The sequence below is a fragment of the Natator depressus genome, chromosome 17 (assembly GCF_965152275.1).
Source record: "Natator depressus isolate rNatDep1 chromosome 17, rNatDep2.hap1, whole genome shotgun sequence".
NCBI classification, from domain to species: domain Eukaryota; kingdom Metazoa; phylum Chordata; order Testudines; family Cheloniidae; genus Natator; species Natator depressus.
Genome location: NC_134250.1, coordinates 21948050 through 21969396, shown reverse-complemented (window position 1 = coordinate 21969396; position 21347 = coordinate 21948050). Strand labels below are relative to the sequence as shown.

Here is a 21347-nt window from a genome sequence, read left to right as displayed (position 1 = left end):
AAGGGACCTACTTAACTTGGGGCTAATATATCTGCCTTCTATCACTCTCCTGTAGCCATCTGGCCTGACCCTGTCACAATACATACAGAGAAGTTGCAAGTTTCCATACAAACTGTAAGAGGCTAATTAGTTAAGATGAGCTATTATCAGCAGAAGAAAAAAACTTTTGTAGTGATAACCAAGATGGCCCATTCAGACAGTTGACAAGAAGGTGTGAGGATACTTACTTTCGGAGAGGATAGGATGGGGGTATACAAACTAACGAATGGTCTAGAACCGTGGTTTTCAACCATTTCTCCTTTGCGGACTCCTAACCAAATGGAGGTGCGGACCCCTTTGGAAATCTTAGGCACAGTCTGTGGACCCCCAGGCGTCCGCGGACCACAATTTGAAAACCACTGGTCCAGAGGAGGGAGGTTGGGATCTTTTATTCCCTGAGTCTCATAACACAAGAGCATGGGAGCATTCAATGGAACTGAAAGGTGGCCAATTTAAAACTGTTCAAAGGAAGTATAGTGTCCTCCAATGCATTGTTAGCCTGTGGAAGTCATTGCCATAAGATGGAACTGAAGGCAAGAGCTAAACAGGTTGCAAAAAAGGCTTGGACTGCTACATTAATACAGAGAAGAGCTGTAATAGCTGGAAAGGATCTAAGCCCAGCTGCCTCATGGTGTGAGCAGATCTAACTACTGGGGTTAGGAGAGAACCTCCCCTGGGGGAGCCTATCCAATCACTGCCTCTTTCAGGGTTTTATCCTTTGCAGCAGCTGGAGCTGTGCATTGTCAGAGACAGGATACTGGGCTGGATGGAGCCCTGGGCCGATCTTGTCTGGCAAGCCGTGTTCCTAAATGACCCACCGAGGTCCAGCCGCTGCTGACTGCCAGCTCGCAAGGGCAAGTGTGTGGGGCTGGAGGAGACTTTCCTTGTCTATAACACCACAAGGAGCTGCACAAGGCTCCGCTGTGCTAAGTGCGGGGGACATTGCCAGCTGCTGATTATGTGTTTCAGCTCCTAGCCCACTCGCCCAGGTTCCAGCCTACGGCCAGGCATCAAGCTCCTATCGCAGAGCCAGCCCAGACTCAGAGAGCTCGGCCCGTTGCTCAGCACCCTTCACAGGTGAACCCCCAGGGCAGGAGAGCCCTCACCCGTCAACCCCAGGGTGCCCCCTGCAAGAGAGGCCCAGGCCTTCCCCACAAAACTGGACCGCGCCTTGCTTCCGCATTCACAGCTCCTTCCCCTGACACTGAACATGCCCCACCAGCAGTGATGGGGCCCCTGAGCCAGCTCTCACTTGTCATCCTTGTTCATTCCATTCTGACCGTTGAAGTTGAAAGGATCGTTACTGAACGAACTGCCAAAGATGTCATCAAACTTATTGTCGAACAAGCTCTGGAGGGGGAAACAAACACAGATCCCTGGAGTCAAATCTACCACCGCCCCGCACATGGCCAGAAACACTGCACATGGACTGGGCACCTGCCCGCCCCCGTCTCAGCCCCACCCCCTCACAAGGGCAGACCCCTCCCCCAGACACCAGGATCCCACTCGTTAGCAAGATTGGCAGCTGCCCCACGCCCTCTAAGGGACAGATATCCCTTCCCCTTGCAGACAGACAGCTCCCATCAGCCATGGGCCCCTATCTTTTATGCAGCCTGACCCAGCTTAGGGCAGTTCTACTTGCTTTATTAAACAACAGGGTACTGCAACTAATCTGATCCAGATGGGGCCTGACTGGGACAGACAGACAACTGCAGCGGACAGAAGGCCAACCCTGTCTGGAACAGCAAGCGGAGCAGCTACTTATGAGGCACTTGTAGTGGTGAGAGTTAGCTGCATTTACAAGCAGTTGACCACTAGCTGCCAAAGGAGTTACTGGCATGACAGAAATCCCCTGTTCTCTTCATGTGAAATATCACCATTAGCCACTACAAGTGGCAATGGGCCAAATTTGCTGCCCTGCAGCCAGGCAGTCATTTATCCTAGTGCAAAGTGAGTTTAAAATGCCACCACATCAGAATGGCCGTGCTCCACCCTGGTGCAGGAGACTCCCCAAGATGCAGAGACTCAAACCCAAGAGCTGCAACTAGGGGAATCTATTGTCTGCTCCAAATGGTACTGCCTAAATAAACAACCTTACGGGTATGTATATACCACCCACACCCCCAAAAATCATTATGTTAACTGGAGATGGAGAAACCACTTCGCCTGCCACTGAAGTGGAGCCACCTCTGGGCTGGTGTATTAGGACAGGAAATGAAGCATGTCATGTGGATCTAGAACTCGAGGGGAAACGCAGGAGAAGCCAAATGCAATCAACCAGTCATCACCTAGCCAGGACACCAGAATTACCTTTTGGGATTTCTTCACCGACTCTTGGTTTTATGTCTTATTAGCCAGACAGCACAACATCCCCAAGGGCGCTAACTCAGTACTAAGCCCATGGGAATAAGCAGCATTGATGCTGCTTCCTGTAGTGCCCTGGCTTTTCCATATGTCATACAACCAAACACGCACCAGGCCTTGAGTATGTTATGAGACCTGAGATCACAGCCCTGGCAATACAGCCCCAGAGCCACTGCAGGGCATGCAAGGGCCAGGCATACTTCTCTTGGCAGCTGAACACCTTGCCAGACATAGGCAGAGCCAATCGCGGGCTCAAAGAGAGAGACTGATGCCAGGGGGCCAGGCGCTCACCTGTTGTGATGCTGTGTCCATCTCCACTAGATCGGTGATGGGCTCGCTGTCTGGGGACGAGGCCTCAGCCGGGATGACCACCACGGGACTGATGTGCTCTGACAGAGCCGAGGCCCGCAGAAAGTTGGGAGGATTCTAGTGCGGAAAGGGAGAACTGATGGCGGGATCTTGAGAAAAGCGGCTCTGTGGGACACAACGCGCCCAAATCTGCCTGCTGCACCACCCCAGGCAGCCCAAGTGGGGTCGTTACGATGCTACGAGGCAGCGCTTCATCTCCCTTCTCTAGCATAAAGGATGGCCAAGTTAGTGAATAGTGTTGGTGCCTCCCAGTACATTTTTCAATGAATTTATTCTTTACCAACAAAATTTCACCCAGCTCTAGTAGGGATCTCTGAAAAGCAATCCCCCTGTAAGTGCAAATATGGCTTCCAAGACTTGGCTGCAGGCACCCACCATTCAACGCTGGGGTTTAACTGACTTGCCCAGAGCTGTGAATAAAACCCAGGAGTCTTGACTCCCAGGGCCCTGTTCTAACCACTAGACACCACTGCCTAGTCACGCCAATGGTCACTGCAGCCCCTCCCTCTTAGCCTGTGCCCAAGGGCAAGAGAGAAGCCATTCGGGTCTCACCTCTGGGAGCTGTGGGATCTGAATCAGTCGTTTAAAGTACTGCAGGTTGCTGGAGCGATAGAACAAATCTTTCAACCTGGAAGGAAATGGGACGTAAGTGAGGGGACTCTGATGGCTGAGGCAGATCCAGGCAGTCGCAGGATGCAGGTGGCTCCCTTCATTTAACAGAGCCCATCACTTGTGGCTCCACACCAGGCATCCCATGCAGAGAGGGAAAGGCAGCCCTTGACCTCAGTTACATGGACGCTATCTTGCCATACAACTCAAGATGGGGATCCTGGGAAGAGAGCTAACGGCTCTGCTTCTTGGAACAGTACCCGGACATGTGCCTCAAGCCAAGTGGCGAACACACTGGTAAAAGGTGAATCCAGGAGGGTGGGGCCCCTCCCCCATACAGCTAGGGAGGGAGGGGCCATCACTGATGCAAAGAGCAGCTGAGACTAAGAATGAAGGGGAAAGAATTTACCAGCTAAATCCTTGAAGAGCCAGCCACCAGATCCATCTCCCCTGAGTTTCCTGCTTCCCTCATTGGTTTCCTACCCCTGTGAATAAGGTCCCCCGCAGGGAACGTTTAGGATATCACAGCCTACCCCTCCCTCCGGGCTGGGGAAGGTGAAGGGGGAATGAACAGAAAACGCTCGCTCGGTACATTTCCAAGGGCAGAAGGACTGATGGACCCAGCAACACATTTCTAATGTGTTCGTTGCTGCAGCATGCATGCACCATCAGGCTGAGGCCAGCCCCAACCCCAGCGGCCAAGCTTGTTAACCCCTGATTATCTTAGCCCCGAAAGGGCCTTTACAGGAAATGGCTCCGAGACTCCAGGAAAGCCCAGGGGAGATGGGCTGCACCTTCATATTTTCACCGCACTGTGATGACTGTACATGGCAGCCAAACCACAGCTCAATGGTTTTAAATCACTGGCTGATACCTCCCATACAATGCCATTACAGCCCAAAAGCCTCCTTGGATTTAATAAGGCAATCATTGTTCAGTGCCAATGGGTTATGCCAACAGCATGGGGGCAGAGAAGAGGCCAGCCCAGCTCTAGGATAAACATTTGTGAGCTAGGGGACTCAGAAATTAGGACTTTGTTCGTTTCTCAGCCACAGACGGTTCATTTCAAACCCAGGGGGCTCTTGTCAGCCCCAAGCCTGCCTGTAGAATAGGTCTGAGTGGCATGAGTTACCTAACCAGTAAGGAACTTAGGAATAGCCGCTTTGAGCTAAAGTCAGCATGCAAAGGATAAGTGCCAAAGGTGACAGGCTTGGCATTCAGGGCACTTACTTTCTGAACTGCTCCAGGAAACGGTCCCTGTGGCCCTGTAGTGTGTCAGCGGGGAGGCCTGAGGAAGAGACACAGGATGGAATGCAAAGGAAAGCTCTCAGCTCCCAGGTCTCCTTGAGCACGCGCCAGGAATCATGCTCATTTCCAGACAGCTGAGTAGCACCACACAGAGGGATAGGGCTGCACTGGAGAGCAGCCAGCCCTAGAACAGTTTACCACTGCAGCCTCATACTCAGGGCCGGGGGCGGGTCCCCTACTACTTTTAGGGGTTACCCCACTTCTGACTTATGGGAAGGGGTGTAGAGGGTTTGTTTTGGCCCCTCACTTCTCCCTGTGTGGTCAGCCACAGGGCCAGGCACTGCAGAGAGCAGTGACAGCAGCCACGGCTGTCCTGTGGAGGGAGCCAGGGCACGATGAGGGGTTGGTCCGTGGAAGCGAGAGAGGTAAGGAAAAAGGGGGGCCACAAGGTGCGGGGTAATGGGCAGGGGGAGGGGACAGTCAGGGGTAGAGGAGGAAGTGGGGCAGAAGGCGGGGGGGTAATGGGCAGGTGAGGGGGTAGAGGAAGAGTGAGCAGAAGGCGGGGGTGATAATGGGCAGGGGGAGGGGGCAGTCAGTGGTAGGGGAGGAGGGGGCAGAAGGTGTGGGGGAATAAATGGGCAGGCGGGGGTGCAATCGGGGTAGAGGAGGAGTGAGCAGAAGGCGGGGGGGGTAATGGGCAGGTCGGGGGGGTAGAGGAGGAGTGAGCAGAAGGTGGGGGGGCAAACGGCCAGGGGAAGGGGTCAGTCAGGGGGAGAGGAGAAGGGGGCGGAAGGCAGGGGTAACGTGCAGGGGGAGATGGCAGCCAGGGGGAGGGGAGGAAGCGGGGCAGAAGGTGGGGAGGCGGTATGGGCAGAGAGGAGAAGAGAGTCCTGCTGTAGCTGGGCTCAGTGCAGAGGATGCCAGCACAGGAAGCCGCCCAAGGTACACCCTGGCACCTCCAGGTCTGTCCACGTTCCCTAAGGGCACCCCCACTCTCCCCCCATAATTCGAGCGCTGCTCAGGCGCTCCCAGCAGGTGGCGCTGCAGGGCAGGAGCACTGGCTCTGAGATGGCTCCCAGCTAGAGGAGCTACTAGTCCTCGGGGTCTCACTCACGGAGAGGAAAGGGCCTTCATTTGCACTCAGCCAGGGAGCTGGCAGCAGCTGTCTAAATCCAGGATCACTGAGGTGCCGCTTTCTCATACCCCAGGAAACAATTTGAAGCTATTAAGCCAACCTTGCCGAAGTCCAAATGCCTGATGCAATCTTTGCGGATCGGTGCACGGCTTGGATCTGTGCCCCGGGATTCACCCCGGAAGAAATGCAACAGCTCGGTGAGTCCTGGGAGCTGCGGCCTGGAGGATGCTCTCATTCTGGGGGAGCTCAGGTTGGGGGGTGAACATTTCCCACTGCTCTCTGCTTTTACTCCTCCAGATGCAGAAACCCCCTTGTGGCTACGATTCCTTCAGGGCTGTACTGGCGAGGGCACAGGGTCCTGGCCTAGACACAACTGCTGAGTACCTTGGCATGGGCAGGGAGGGAGGCCAGTGCCCTTGCGGGGAGTGTGTGAGGGAGGGCTGGGGCATTCTAAAAGGGAAATGTGCTCCTTGGGGGTAGCTTTATGAGCCACAAACACAAGTCCCCTCCGGCTGGCATGCAGAGGGATTCCCCCCATGCCTTTCACACATGACGCAGCTGCTCGGGCTTCCACCTGCACCTGGTCAACCTCAGTGACCTGGCCTCCTTGCTTCCCTTCCTCTGTCTCCTCTTTCCCCTTCTCTCACTCCTCTTGGCTGCGCCCTCTCTCCCCCATCGCACACATCCCATGATCTCTGTCCCTGCCTCCCCTTTCCCTCTCCCCCATAGCTTGTTTCTCTGCCTCACTCTCCCCACCCCAAATCTCACCACTTCTCTGTTCAATCCCACCCTCCAACTGCCAACATCTGTGGTGGAGGGGGAAGGGCCTCAGTGGCAAGCCCAGAATCCAGTTTTGGGAACAGAGGGGGAAGCATGCTGTTGTTTGGACTAGCCTCCCCTGGCCCTTGGGGTCTCCTATGCCCTGCCCTGAAGGGTAGAAAGGGGATGCCTTGTTCCCTTTTCCCAGGAGGGGGCTGCCAGTCAAGTGTCCCCCCTCCCCTCCCCAGGGAAGGGCACAGCTGGAGTCAAGGGCACGGGGGCACAGCCGGTGCAGCAGGCGCTTCAGCAAATGCAGGGCCCAGCCACGAGCCTAATGCTCCATTGGCCCAGGCCAGGCGGTTCAGCATCAATCCACACAGGCACCTCAGCAGTAACTGTGCCACATCTCTCTCCCCGGGGTGGGGTTCTCTCTGCACTGATCACAGATCAGGCAGGGCTGCCGTTCGATCGACACCTGTCAACACAGCTTCCTCATCAGCTGGGGGAGCCACCGACCTCCAGCCAGCCGCACTTCCAAACGCTACAAGTCTGAGACTATAGGCAGGAGTCAAACCTGGCCTGGTCTCTGCGCGTGACACAGAGCGAGCCACTGGGCCAAGCTACCGAGCCAGCCCCCGCCAGTGTTTTAAACCAGCTCTTTGCCTGGGTACGCTGCGCTCTGGGAACAGATGTCTAAACACACAGACTGGGCATTTCCCTGTGCTTGGCACACCTGACACACGCACAGCCTTGGTACAGGGCTCCGCCTCTGAAACAGCTGCTACAGAAACTTTAAATCTGCTACATCAAAGCTTCTCAGGACATCCCAGCAACGAAATGGCAGCTGCCGGACACTCTCAGAGGCTTGCTGTGTACTTACAGGAGTGCAACTTGAAGAGGAGTTTAACAGTGTAGTCATACAGATGGCTGCAGTCCAGTATCACCTGTATCAGTGGGGCCAGGCGGCACTGGCCAGCAGCAGTGACCGACACGGAGCGAGACATGTCCAAGGAGCTGAATACTAACAGGAGAGAGAGAGAGACAGTGTGCTCAGGGCTCGTTCCATGAAATTCACTGATCTCCCTCTCTCTCTCACACATACACCCATCCCATGAGGTTATTCTGCACAGCTGTTCATATAAGTACACTTTGCTGTTGTACACACACCCCCCATGAGAATATTCTGCACAGCTGCTCATATCACTACACTGAAGCATCCAGACTATTGTACGTCTCGGCTGTTGTACCTTTCCTCCCCTCCATGCTAACCTAAGAGTCTCTATCCTTATTTCATAGGAACTTTGGGAAAAACCAAATTCCATCGGTTTTAAGCCAAAAGGAGGAAAGCGAATGAGGGAGCTGACAGAAAACTGCACTGGCCCACCGTTATCCACGGCTTTGCTAAGGTAATCTGTGCTCAGGGGAGCTGCAAGAAACAGTCCCATGCTGTGAGACACACGGCCATGGTCAGAAACACCTGGTAACCAGATGAATAAGGGACATTCAGGTAGTTCACTAGCAGTTTTCAGTGGACAAAGCTGGTTAAGTGTTTGACACTGAGGAGGGATCTCTCCTATGTGTATATTACACACGTTGTGATCAATTTGCTGAGAGGAGATTCGGTGCTGTCCCCCTCTACTGCTGGGGGCTCGTAGTGTGACAGGAGAAGGAAGTTTCCATGTCTGCTGGCAGCAGGATTGCTCAAGAGAGGGTCAGGCCGGGAGGGTTTCTTGTGGGCTGGGACTGGGAGGAGTGCAGCGTTTGAAGGCAGCTGACTGGGTACATGTCACCCCAGAACAGGCAGCTGAGGTGTGGCAGCCCCTGTGCAAGGAGCTGGAGTGGCTGCCCCGAGTTGGATACCTGCTGGGAGGAGCTGCTGCACTGGGACAGGACAATGCGGGTGGCCCCCCCAGCAAGACTCACCATGGAACAGAATCCAGGCCGGGGACCTGCAGGGATACCTCACTGCTTATCATAGAGCAATGGACAAAAAGGGGCAACCCCCCCAAGCCCGAGAAGTCCTAACTCTGGTGGGTGCTCCCAAAGGGCCATGCTAGGAATTACTTTTGAGCCACTGACCACTTCTACCTGCCCTAGTACGTCACCCTTTTATCTGAGTGCCCCCTGGGACTGCCAAGTGCTAGAGCAAATAGGGCCTAGCAGCTAATATATCTTCAGTGCTTGCATTTGAATCATGGTACATCTGGTGTGCTACCAAGAGGTCTGATGTAACACAACACTAAGTAGCCCGATCAGGTGGGTCAATACAATATGTCCAGCCCCTCACTGAGCAGGCATGTAGGTTAGTCCTCAATCCCCATTCCAATCCCAGACGCTCAGTGTATCCACCAGGGTTCAGGGGTTGCAATGTGCGAACCTTAGTTTCAGGGGAGAAGCACTGAAAGCGCAATGCTAAGCCACCTGGGCAAACCCATGGGCCTAGCAGATGTGTGCTCCACTGCAGAACCTGCCTCTGGAGATGGGTCACAAAGGGAGAAGCAGGCAGGACCCCAAAGGTAATGGGCAAATTCTTCCCTCACTCAGGCATATCAGGCCCAGCACAGCTGTAGTTGTGGCAAGAATGGAGCCCAGTGCTCCTGTGGTTTAACAGACTGGCCCTTTGGGGATGGAATGTCTCATGCTTGGCCTCAGCCCTGAAGGGAACTGGTTCCGAATGAACAGAGCTCTGAACAGGTCGCCCCGTTAGCACCATCTGCCAAACAACCACCAACCGGACCAGCTGCACTGGCCGCTGACACTACAGGAGTGGGTCCAACTCTCCCTCGCAGAGGCTCTGACTGGCCATGGAGCAAGGGCAGCACTATCCTACTAGGGTCATTTACTTCCCTGAGTCAATACTGCAAACAAACCGTTTTGCAGTAACTGTCTAGGACATTTCTCAGCTGCTTTGTTTGTGCTCAGGTGATCTGAGTGGCTTTGCTGTAAGGTGAGCTGCAAAGGAAAATCAAAGGGAGTTTGGTGCCTAACTCCCTTTAAGGATCCGGGCTGAAAGCACTGGCACCATGTCCTTCTCTGCTCCCTCCTGAGGGGTACAGGAGGCTCAGAAGGGATTTTATTTTTATGGAGATGTTGTTTGGCGTATCAAGCCTCCAGCAGGTCTCTGTACAGCCTGGGTTTGCAGTCCTGGAGCCAAGCGCCCCCAGTCCTCTGGCACAGTTTTACCATCGCCCCCATCTTTGGAAACAGTTCTGAAGGGACTAGCTGGAGAAAGCCGGACTTTCGTTTACTGGACACAGGCTTGCTGTGGTAAATCACACCAATAGCCCATTTCATGTCCCCGTCCATGTTCCAGCACTTGGACCCTGCCCTGGGCTGGTTGGTGACCAGGATGAATTTACCCTTCCATTTCAGCAGGGACAGAAGAGCATGAGGATCAATATCACTTACCATTTGTATCCCAGTCAGCATCAGAGCAGATGAACAAGGCCAGACCAGAAATGACAGCTCTTTCCTTTTCATCTGGAGCTCTGATCCCGTCCCCAGTCCACCGTGCCCTGCTTGCTCAGTCTTCAGGCAGAGCATTAGTCACCCCTCACTTGTACCCAGCAATCATTCTCTGCCTGCCCTTTGTTTCTCACTGAACAGAAAGGCAAAGCATTGCATGACGCTAGATGGTGAGGGAGCCAGTGATGGGAGAACTACTCACATTCTGATCACAGAAACGTGCCCCTGGTTTGCAATGAGCGGGTAGGCTGCTCTGGCTCAGAGATGCACCATGCATACTAACGTGAAGTGACTCAAGAAACATCTCAGAGTGAGCAGAATGCTGGCTCATGTCTACACTGATTTGCAATGCGCAGAGAAGAAAGACAACAGGCAAAATCCTGGGCCCACAGACAACATGGAAAAACTCTCACTGACTTCAGTGGGACCAGGATCATACCGTATCTCTCTTCCATGTCTGCCTCCTTCCGCCTGGATCAATTGAAGGATTGGGTCCTTAGTCTGGAAGGGGGAGAAAAGTGTGTGTTTACATGCTGCAGCCAGCAGGGCACGGTGCCACCATGATGGCAGCACTCCCGGGCTGCTACAGGCAGCCAGCGCTAGGTTAGCTAGGCAGAAATTAGTCGGGGTGGGCGAGGCCCCATGTTCCCGATTGCACTTGGCTTAATTCAATGGACAGTTGGAGAACTCTGCTGACTAGTCAGGTCTCTCCAGAGCCTCTCAGACCAATGGCTGCCAGCAATCTCCCCAATGGCCGCATGGCTCTACCCTGTGGCTGCATCTGCACTAAGCAAGGAGGCCATTGCAGGCGCCTTGGTGTGGTTCTCGCCTGGCTGCCGGCTCGCTCTGCACGTCGTGCGGCTCTGCCAGCGCACTCCGATTCCTCTCTCATGTTGCACAGACTGCGTCTGGAAGCAAGGGCTATAGGGTATTTTCTAACAGCACAGCAGCTAGAGGAGCTGGCGGAAATGGAGCCACCTTTGTGGCTTCCTAGGGAGTAACTGCTGCAGATGGGGGTGGGTCAGCTGGTTCCGAGTGGAAGGTACCGCTCCCCCCAGAAAAGACAGTGCTTGAAAGCTGGGACTGCTGCTGTGTGTGGGCACAGTGCACTGCACAGACATCCCCACCAGGGCCCAGGTCTCCTCCCTGGTCCTATCTCATCATGCACCCAGAGCAAGTCACTCCTTTCCCCTTCCTGCTGGAGCACTCAAGCGTCCCGTATTTCCTCTCCCTTTTCCCCTGCCCCTCCAAGCTGCCCTCCGCACCCCCTCAGTGCCGTTCTTTGGCTGGCTGGAAGGGTTGCAGTTCAGTGACTTGAGGCCTAGAACAACTCCCACAGGCTGTGTGCAGGGCTCCCAGCCCTTAGGGGTGGGGGCAGGGAGCTCTACGAGATGTCTCCTCTTTTCCCAGAGGATGAATATGCTGCTTCCAACAGTGGCCTCTGCCTGTGAGCACCCAGCTCTCCCATGTGGGGTTCAAAAAGGAGCTAGATGGAGGATAGGTCCATCAATGGCTATGTCATAACCATAAGGGTAGCCTAAAATTCCTCCTTACCTGTAAGGGGTTAAGTAGCTCAAATAACCTGGTTCGCACCTGACCAAAGGTGGGGGGGGGGGGAAAGAGAGGCTTTGTTTTGGGTTCTTTGTTTCTGTGTTTGTTCGCTCTTGGAACTAAGAGGGACCGGACATCAATCCATGTCCTCCAAACCAGTCTGAACCAGTCTCTCATATTACAGAAATTGTAAGTACAGCCAAGCAAGGCGTATTAGTTTATCTTTGTTTTCTCAACTTGTGAATTTTCCCTTTGCTAGAGGGAGGTTTATTCCGGTTTTTTGTAACTTTAAAGTTTTGCCTTGAGGGGAATCCTCTGTGTTTTGAATCTGATTACCCTGTAAAGTATTTACCATCCTGATTTTACAGAAGTGTTTCTTTTACCTTTTCTTTAAATAAAATTCTTCTTCTAAGAACCTGATTGATTTTTCACTGTTCTTAAGATTGAAGGGTTTGGGTCTGTGTTCACCTGTACCAATTGGTGAGGATATATGCTCAAGCCTTTCCTAGACAAGGGGGTGTAGGGCTTGGGGGAATATTTTGGGGGAATAGGACTCCAAGTGGTCCTTTCCCTGGTTCTTTGTCTAAATCACTTGGTGGTGGCAGCATACTGTTCAAGGACATGACGGAATTTGAGCCTTGGGAAAGTTTTTAACCTAAGCTGGTAAAAATAAGCTTAGGGGGTCTTTCATGTGGGTCCCCACATCTGTACCCAGAGGTCAGAGTGGGGAAGGAATCCTGACAGGCTATTAGCCAGGATGGGCAGGAATGGTGTCCCTAGCCTCTGTTTGCCAGAAGTTGGGAATGGGCAACAGGGGATGGATCACTTGATGATTACCTGCTCTGTTCATTCCCTTTGGGGCACCAGACACTGGCCACTGTCAGAGGACAGGATAATTGTCTAGATGGACCTTTGGTCTGACCCAGTATGACTGTTCTTATGTATGTTCATTAGCCACCTGGCCAATGCCAGGTAGTCAGGGTACAGCCATTCCACTCTTGTTAAGCTAGAGCAGAAATCCAGGGGCAGACACCGGCATCCCTCCGGGGATGCTAGGAAAGGGAGGGATAGACTTCATTAGTGCATCAATGGCACAAGGAAATCCTTAGGAGTGCACCAGTGCTCGCCGATGAGCATGCAGTACTGCTTAGGACAGCTCTCCCCCGGCATCCCAGACCTGGCTGACAAGGCTAGCGATTCTGTTTCTCCATATGGGCATCGAGCTGCTAGCTTTAGGGTCCCACATCATTCTCCGTGGGGCACTCATACCTGCCGAGCCACCTGCCTGAAGGGAGAGGTCCTCTATGACATCCTCGCTATGCACATCCTCTAAACTCCCACTAGAGCATGGGTGCCTGGAGAGACCGAAGAAGAGATAGGGAGGACCGGGAGAAAGGTCACCTTCCCCTGGTGTCTGCCCATTTACTGAGTCCAGTGCCAACGTCTCAAGAATTCACCCCAGAATCCCCGTGCTGAATGCCAGATGTGCCCCCAGTGAACGCTGGAGAGATCCCTAGTCGGGTTCGAGTCCATCTATGCTGGACAGAGACAACCCCTGCTCCTCTGTAACGTGTTATTCCTAAACGAGGCAGACACCGGGTGGGACAACACAGCTTTAAGGACACATGGATCTGTCCCTATCTCTCTCCTCGGCTGCAGGCCCCACACACCACACCCATCCTGCTCCAGAACCAAAGGAAGGTCAAAGGACCTCACGGTGAGGAATGAACAGCTGCTGTGCTCTGGCTCAAAGGGGGCTGCACGTCAGTGGTGGGTGGAATCACAAAGAAAGTGGGGATCCAAGGAGAGTGCAGAACCCCAAAAGGGACAGCGACATCTGAAGATGGACAGAGAGCAGCAATGGACTTGGAAAGGCAGGCAGGCTCCACATCCCCAGGAACACCCTCTTGTGCCTCCCGCAGGCCTTGCTGCTGTGGGAACCCATTCACATCACACCTGCAGCTGTGCTCTGTACATAGCACCAAACAGAGACTCACACTCTCCTCATCTCCTTCCTTTGATAGCTGAAGCATCTACGCCCCCAAGCGGGAGCACTGGGCCTTTCCCTGGGGACCTGTTGCTTGACTCATGCTAATGCACTGGGCTAGCCTGCTCTCTCCTTAGCTGGGGATGCACACAATGGGACAATTAGCAATGTCATCCTTGCCCAGGCAGCAGGAGGCAGGGAGTCAGTTTGGATTTCCACCGGCTTGCCTGCCTCCCCTCCCATTCGGATAATGAAGTGAGGTCCCCAGTAATTAGCAGGGAAGTTGAGCAGTGATTTAAGAGTAAATCAAAAGCTAAGCTAATGACATGTAAATGGGCAGAGCTGATATTAGCCCTGCTTAATTCACTTAGGCTAGCAGCAGAAAAACAACGCCAACTTCATTACAGGGCCTCCCTCCTTCCCAGTGGGGCTATGAAGCTGCATGGATCAGACAAGTACCTGCGCAGGGCTGCAGAGATGTCAGCGCACAGAGGCACAGCGGCATTGTACTGCTCCCTTGCAGACATGGAGGAAGGGAAAGGAGGAGGGGTACGTGGCTGAAGCGCTGGCCTGCTAGTCAGGAGATGGAGGCTCTACTTTCAGGGCTCCCACAGACCTGTCTTATGGCCCTTGGCCAAGTCATTGATCAGCCTTGTGCCTCACCTTCCCCGTCTGTACAGTGGGGCTAGTGAAGGCGGCTTGGTTCACTGGTGTTTGTGAGCCACCATGGCGATGCTAGATGCTGTCTTAGTTCAGGTCAATGAGACACTGATGTGACAAACTGTACAAATGCTACCAAAGTTTATGAAAGAAAGAGACTCACCCTGCAGGTTTCTGTTGGGGTGGGTACAGCCCCCCCCCCATTATGGAGTCCCACCCCGGTCGGGGTTTGATCCCATGTGTTCAATTGTTGTTACTCTCGGTTCCTGTTCTGGTGGCAGGTTGCATATACTGGGGCATGGTGTTACCCCCGGATTGGCCCTGTGATCACTGCACTGCACCCCAGGCCTGTCCCTCCAAGGATCACTGCATTACCCATGCTAGCCCATGAGACACAAAGGCACCATCTTGCCTGTCCCGTGGACTGCGGGAGACTCTAGTCCACAGATGTGACTGCCCTTATCCTGCTCCATCACCGTACGTAAGCTCGTAACAGACACGACGGGATCACCCAGGCTACATCCCAGTGCAGAACCAGGCCACCTGCTGTCCTGAGACACAGCTGCCCCCCCACTTCTGTATTCCATCACATGTGAGCAACTGCCCTGCTAGAGATGCAGTAATGCCAGTGGAGTAAAGCCTACCACAGCTAGGACCCTGACAGTCAGCTGCAACACAGCCCTTCAACACTGGGACACAACCGGATTCCATCGGCTGTACTCGCAGCTCCGGTGCTACAGCCTTTAGCACTGCGACAGCCGCACCACGCTGACTCTATTAAAGCTCATCCCCCGGGATCCCTCCATGCTAGGACCCAACCGTATCACCCCTCATCTGAAATGGCAATATCCAGGAACCTCCATACGCTGACATATTGCTTTACTCCTGTTCCAATGCAAGCGAATACCTCCACAGCACCCATGTGGCACGGCGTGAGCAGTAATCACCCTGCTCTAACTCAGCCCAACAAGCAGAATCCTACAGCATTACATGGATGCACGAGGCAGCTGAGCACCCGAGTGTACATTGTGGAGACTGGTTCGTTATTTTCTCTCTGCTCCACTGTGACCCGTAGGAGCAGACATTGCAGAGCCAGTCGCTCCCCCACCACAGCAAGCCCTGAAGCACACAGCATCTCTGTGATGGGTTTGCAAGGAGAAAGCTGCTCTCGCCAGTCATGAAAGCCATAAACCTCAGAGCTAAGGGCAAAGGAAGAAATTCAAGCCTGGGAGAACTCGGAGATGGGAAGCAAACCAAGGAGGGTGTGGGGAGGAGGTGCAGCATGCCGCGGGGTGGTGGTGGTTCCTGGAGGCTTGGCATGGCCGGCTGGAATGGAGGGCAGGCAGGCTGCGGCTGGGCAGACTGGGAGGAGCCAGGCACATTTGGTCTGACATGAAATAATTTCAGCTAATAACAACTCTGGTGGAATGCATGGAAAACAGATGAGCTCAGACGCCCTCAGTCAACTCCCTTCCTGCACCTAGGCAGGACAGACGGACACACACGAGAGCGAACAGCAGCTTTGGACTGGGACCTCAAACACTCTGACCCACCGCGCCCCCACATACACACTAGCTGTCGGGGCCACGCTCAGCCGGGCAGAGAGGGACGTCACTGCAGCACCTAGCGAGGCTGCTCCAGCCCCACAGCTATATGTCAACCGTGCAGAACAAGTGCAATGCAAGTGGAAGCGAGAGCCTTACCCATCTGGAACAGGTTCAGCTCACACTCCAAATAGTCAAACATCTCCACCGTCAGCTGAAAGCTAGGAAAGAGGGCACAAGAATGTTACAAACAAAACAGAGGCCACCCAGCCCCCTCCTGCAAAACCCGGGGGGGATGGGGGGGGCTGGCTAGAAGCCCCGGGGTGGTGGTGGTGTGGGGGTGTCTAGCCAACTATTGCTGTGGAGTACTGTTTTATAAGGGGTAGTCAGGAGGGATGTCCCAGCCCCAGCCAATGGGCACACACGGCACCAGGGTTCCAGTTAGGGTGGCCATGTCCTCTGCCCATGGCTCACACAGCAATGCCAGGGAGAGACCCTGATGGGGTGCCATGGCCCTGGCAGCCCTTTGCCACTCCTAGAGATTCCCCCTTGTCTTCTGCGGCTGGGTTCTCTGCTACGGCAGGAGTAATTCCACCATGGACGTGCCCTGATTCTCGCGCTCTGGACTTACAAGTTATTAACATCGTTTTCTCCTGCCTCGTCAAGCTGCCTGTCAGACATCTGGAGATTGCCTGGGAACCGGGGGTTCTGCAAGATGGGAGAGAGGGAGGTGTCAGAGCAAGGGGCCTCAGGCACCCTAGTGCTTTTTAGGCTTGCCCTTACCACAGTGGAGACCAAGTAGCCATCTCTGATTAGAGGCAGATCCCTGATACCCCAGGTGGTATTTGAAGGAGTGGCTGCGTGCACCCGGCAGGGATCTCCAAACACCCAATGGAAGGGGCTCAGGTCACAGAACTGCTTTGGAGGGATGGCTCAGAGCTGGCTCCCAGACCGTGGGGCTATAGGGAGATTTCTCTTGCCATGCTTTGCCCAGGTGCGCAGACCCCCTCTCAGTGACAGGCTAGGCTCACTGCTCACCGCCCTCAGCCAACGTTCCTTCTCTGGATTTTAAAAGCCACCCCACTGGCTCCCATCTAAGTGCCCAAGGGCAGCGTCCAGTGCAGGAAAATGCCGCTGCAGTTTACACGTACACAGTCACACGGTGGGCTTCAAAGGCACTGAACAGCGACCAACGGTCACACATCCATCTAGTTTCCACCCAGCTAGGCACACCGGGCCAGCAACATCACAACTGGACACCACAACCTCATGCTGAAGTTTCCCAGCAAGGCCACATTCTGTGTGGCACAGCTGCTCTGACCTGGGCAGCGACTTACAGGGGAAGGGCTCTGGGGCTCCTCAGGTAGCTGCCTCCTCTCGTGCCCCACAAATACTGTGCCCCATCTGCTGCTGGCTGCCCCCACCTCCTCCAGCTGGGCACACAGCTGCTCCCACTCCTGGCTGATGAAAGGGAGCAGCTCACAGGCAGGGGAAGACCCTCACCTCTAGGCCAGCCAACCTAGGCCCAGACCTCACCTCTGGGAGACGGGCACTGCACTGCTGAGCACTGGGGCTGGCTGCTATTGTGCTGGCTGGATTGGCAGGGAGGAAGCGCATGTGGATTTGTGCAGAGCTGACGCCACAGAGAGCAGCCTTGTCCCCGGTACAGCTGCTTGAGGTGAGGCCTTTGGCAACTGAAGGGAACAAGCAGGCACATCTGCCAAACAACAGCAGGACACTACAAGTGGCTGCCCGACCCTGCCCTCTAGGGGCCAGAGGGGAGGGCCATTCCCCATGGCCCCCTGATTCCTTGGCCTCTCTGATGCAGGCTCAGAGGTTTAACTGTGCTTTGGACACCTGTTCACTCAGACCTGGCCAGAGGACACCAACTCTTCAAAGAGGCCACCGGACAGCCAGTAACCAGCAGCAACTTTGGTTCCTATTGCTGCAGACCAGGTTCAAACCAGTGGACTAGAATCCGACAGCTCCTTATCTCATTACTAGTGCCCTGAGCCCCCTCTTCCTCTGCCTAGTGGCTCTGTCTCCTGGGGAAGAGAGATACGGCCATGGTGGTAGGATCAGTGTCTGTAGCTGGCCTGTATGTTAGACACTCCTGGGTTAGAGTGGAAGATGATGGAGCATGTAGGACACATGATCTTCCTAGCTGCAGAGAGCCAAGCAGAGAATCTAACCTCATCTGTCCCAAGCGCATGGGGGAGGAGATAGCTGGTATCACCGCTCCAGAAGATGAAGCCTTTTCTACAGGCCACTTTGGTAACCAAATTATCAAAGCACTGAGTGGGGAGTCACAGAGCCAGGCATGGACTGGGCACTGCCTGCCCCTGGGGAACAAGGGCTGGAGCTCAGCTCAGCTCCCCCTTGCAGAGGCACCCTGGTTGATTACAGATGGCCTGCTTGGGAGCCAGCACGCTGGGGATGTTTACAGGGAGGCTGGGCTGCTCATGCTGGGTTGAACTCCGGGCCGGAGGACATGTTCTTGTGTTAGCCTGTATTGCTCTCCGCTGATAAACAGCCCCCCACAAGGAAAAGCCCTGCTGACTGCACCTAGCCATTCTCATCTGCTGACTGTCGGGCATGTCTCAGCTCCCATGTTATTCACACCTGGCCACAGGCACTTGGGTTAGGCTTAAAGCAGATGGCTCAGCCAGGTTTCACTTCCCTTTCAACACCAGAGGCCACACAGGTCTCTCTGCTCACATGAACCAGCCACAGAGCACGGAAGAAGAGGAGCAGTGGCTCCATGGGATGCTTCCCCCAACCTCACAGAAGGCCACACACCAGCCACCCTCCACCGGTTCCAAGCTTCGCAGCTGTACCGGGGACAAGGCTGCTCTCCGTGGCATCAGCTCTGCACAAATCCACATGCGCTTTCTCCCTGCCAGTCCAGCCAGCACAAGCTGCCATAGGTCCTGTGCTTGAAACTGCCCCTGGGAGGGGGACTGTGGGGACAGGGGCTAGGTCAGTGTGATCTCCAGAGGAAGCTATGCTGCCATGGAGTCCCAGTATGACTGCCCCATCTCTGCGAGAGTCCCGAGTGCTCCGACCCACCATAGCCCCAGTGGAAGGATCTGAGGAGAAGGCCTCCATTTCCTGACCCCTGTGCGGTATTCCCCGCCCATAAAGGCGCCTGCTAACTTTCCCTTTACATTATACAAGCTGCAAGGGCAAAGCCTTAGGCCTCATCTACATGGGAAAGTTTTTCTGACCTAACTTTGGGGGTGAATTTAAAGCAATGCAGCTACCCCGCTATAACCCCCCTTTAGCTCCTGGCCCGTGGGAAGGGGTGATGCTAAACCGAAGAGGAAAAAAAAAAGGGTGCTCTTCTACCGGACTACGAGTGTCCAGCCGGGGTCACCCCGGGGTAACTCTACCTGTATAACTGGTACAGCTTTCCCCAGTGCATCATCCCGACATCATACTAGCTCCTGTTCCTGTCCACTCCCCAAAGGAGTGGAGCTGAGGGAGTGGTTTTTACTGCGCTTACACTTTCAATCCAGCGGTCAGCTACCTGGCAAGGCTGAATTCACGCCGAGGAGCTGCACTGCGCAGCGGGCGCCCTCGCCCACACGGAGCGTGCTAGACACCAGCTCCAGAAGGTGAATGGGCTGCGAGAGCCACCAGCTGCTCAGCCCCCTGCAGGAGCTGGACGGGGAGAGAGACACGGCAACACAGGCGCTGCCTGGCAAGGGGCACTGAAAGAAACACGGGGGAAATGCAGGACTCTGACGGCCCCTGGGAGTGCCCTGGGAGGGACAGAGGTATGGCCATGTCCCATCACCACAGGATCTGAGCACTGCAGTATTCACTTTCTCAGGATTAGGGTCTGTAATTGCCCATTAACACCAACCTGCCAGGGGAGCGTAATGCAGTAACCCCTCATGCATCTCAGCCCATCGCCAAGAGGAAAGGGTGAGCTTTGCAGCCTGCTTCAAAGACAAAGTGCTGTGCTCTGGCAGACCCAGAGAGGAAGCAAGCTCCTCTTGCTGGAAATGCTCTGCCTGCAGCTCCCTCATGCTTAGCCCAAGGGCCCCTCTGGAGGGAACTGCTTTGGGAGCTCATTGATGAGGCCCCTTTACACAGCCAGTAGGGTCTCCTCTTTCCCCCTACAACTCTGCCTCTGCACTGCTGCCAGCTGCCGCAGCTCTGGAGAGTGAGACAACGGCTCTTGAATCTGGGCCTACCTCCTGGCTAACAGCCTAGCTCCTGCAAAGCCCACTGCCCTGCTTTGGGGTCTGAAGGCCATGTTCACACAGTACTGGAGAGCATTTGCCATCACAGGCCTCCCAAGGAGGAGAAGGCGGCCTCATGCTCCCATTTCCCAGCTACTCAAGCCCCCTTTCCACCCGCGTGTGTTGCAGGGAGCTCTCACACACAGAGGGCCCCGCCATTGCACTGTTCCATGCGGCCAGCTCAGCGAGCAGGACGGAGCTGCCACCTTTCCCAGTGCAGAGCTGGCGGGAGTACTGCATCCCAAGACAAAGGCAGGTAGCTCCCGGCAGGATCTGGCATTTCCTAGCTGAGACTCCAGCTAAGGAACACTGCAGTGACACAAAGAGCTGACAGTTTATTTCACAGTCCTGTACCCTGGGGCAGCCGGGCCCCAGGGCAGCAAATGAAAGACAAGGCCTGACTCTGGGGCTCAGCTAGTGCTCCACATCCAGCAGTGGCAGAGATGCTGCCGGGGGGGGGGGACGGGGGGGGACGACGACCACGACGACTTAGCCCTGGGTGGGGCAGCACACAAGCCTCCCAACAGCAAGGCAATGACCAGCTCTAGGCCTCCTGGGTGGGAGGTTAGTTAAAGGGTCACTCCTGGGATCTCCAGAGCTCAGTCCTGACACCACCCTTACCTAGGCCATTAGTTCTGTGTCCTGCCGGCACAACCGGCTGGCTGGAAGCATGTGACACAAGGGGCACTGACGGTACGTCTACACGGCACACTAAGCCCAGGCTCTGGCTCAGGTTTGAGCACAAGCCCCCATTCCGTGCACACACAAATCAGTCTGACTCAGGCCAGCAAGCGCTCAGGACCCAGGGCCTAGGACCCCGCTACGGGGTGGGTGAGACCCTGAGTCCCACTGAGGCTCAGGACCAAACCCTGTCATTGTGCTCAGGCTGCAGACCCGAGCCAGCACGTCTGCGTAGTGCAGTCTGGACCTGGCTGTGAGACCGGGGCCTAGCAATCGTAAACCCACATTCCCACTGTCGTGTGGATGTGGAAACACTGAGTCCACAGACCGAGGCTTAGCATGCAGTGTAGATGCACGCAGAGAGATAATTCTGCTTCCCAGCCCAGCTCACAGAGGAGAGTGTACACCTGGGGGACTGAAGGGGTGGGGCTGCAAGAGACTCCATCAACAGACCTCAGCTCCCTTGAATGGACCAGATGTGGGTGGGAAGAGCATGGTCTGTCTGGAGGGAAGAAAGGAGGTGGGGATGAGACGTGGCCTTACTTTCGTATGGAACTCCATTTTGGTTCTCAGCAGTTTGAGGTAGATGCTGCACAGGTGCCCGTAGCCCTCACTCAGGTGACTCTGTGGAACAGGAGAAAGCAGAAAATGAGGCACAAGGTCTGATGCTGGTGAGAAGCCTGCCC

General features: G+C 54.9%; 1 protein-coding gene across 4 annotated transcripts in view; it reads right to left on the bottom strand.

Annotated features, from left to right (window-relative positions):
* Nucleotides 1–21347, bottom strand: part of HIP1 (huntingtin interacting protein 1) — a 158606-nt gene that overhangs the window by 22654 nt on the left and 114605 nt on the right. For all 4 annotated transcript variants that reach the window (XM_074974767.1, XM_074974769.1, XM_074974768.1 and 1 more), the window contains exons 5-12: nucleotides 21205–21285; nucleotides 16362–16438; nucleotides 15890–15951; nucleotides 7404–7544; nucleotides 4612–4669; nucleotides 3325–3400; nucleotides 2695–2829; nucleotides 1292–1389 (exon numbers count right to left, since the gene is read on the bottom strand). In XM_074974767.1, the coding sequence (XP_074830868.1) occupies nucleotides 1292–1389; nucleotides 2695–2829; nucleotides 3325–3400; nucleotides 4612–4669; nucleotides 7404–7544; nucleotides 15890–15951; nucleotides 16362–16438; nucleotides 21205–21285 (728 nt within the window). The remainder of the gene's footprint in view (nucleotides 1–1291; nucleotides 1390–2694; nucleotides 2830–3324; nucleotides 3401–4611; nucleotides 4670–7403; nucleotides 7545–15889; nucleotides 15952–16361; nucleotides 16439–21204; nucleotides 21286–21347) is intronic.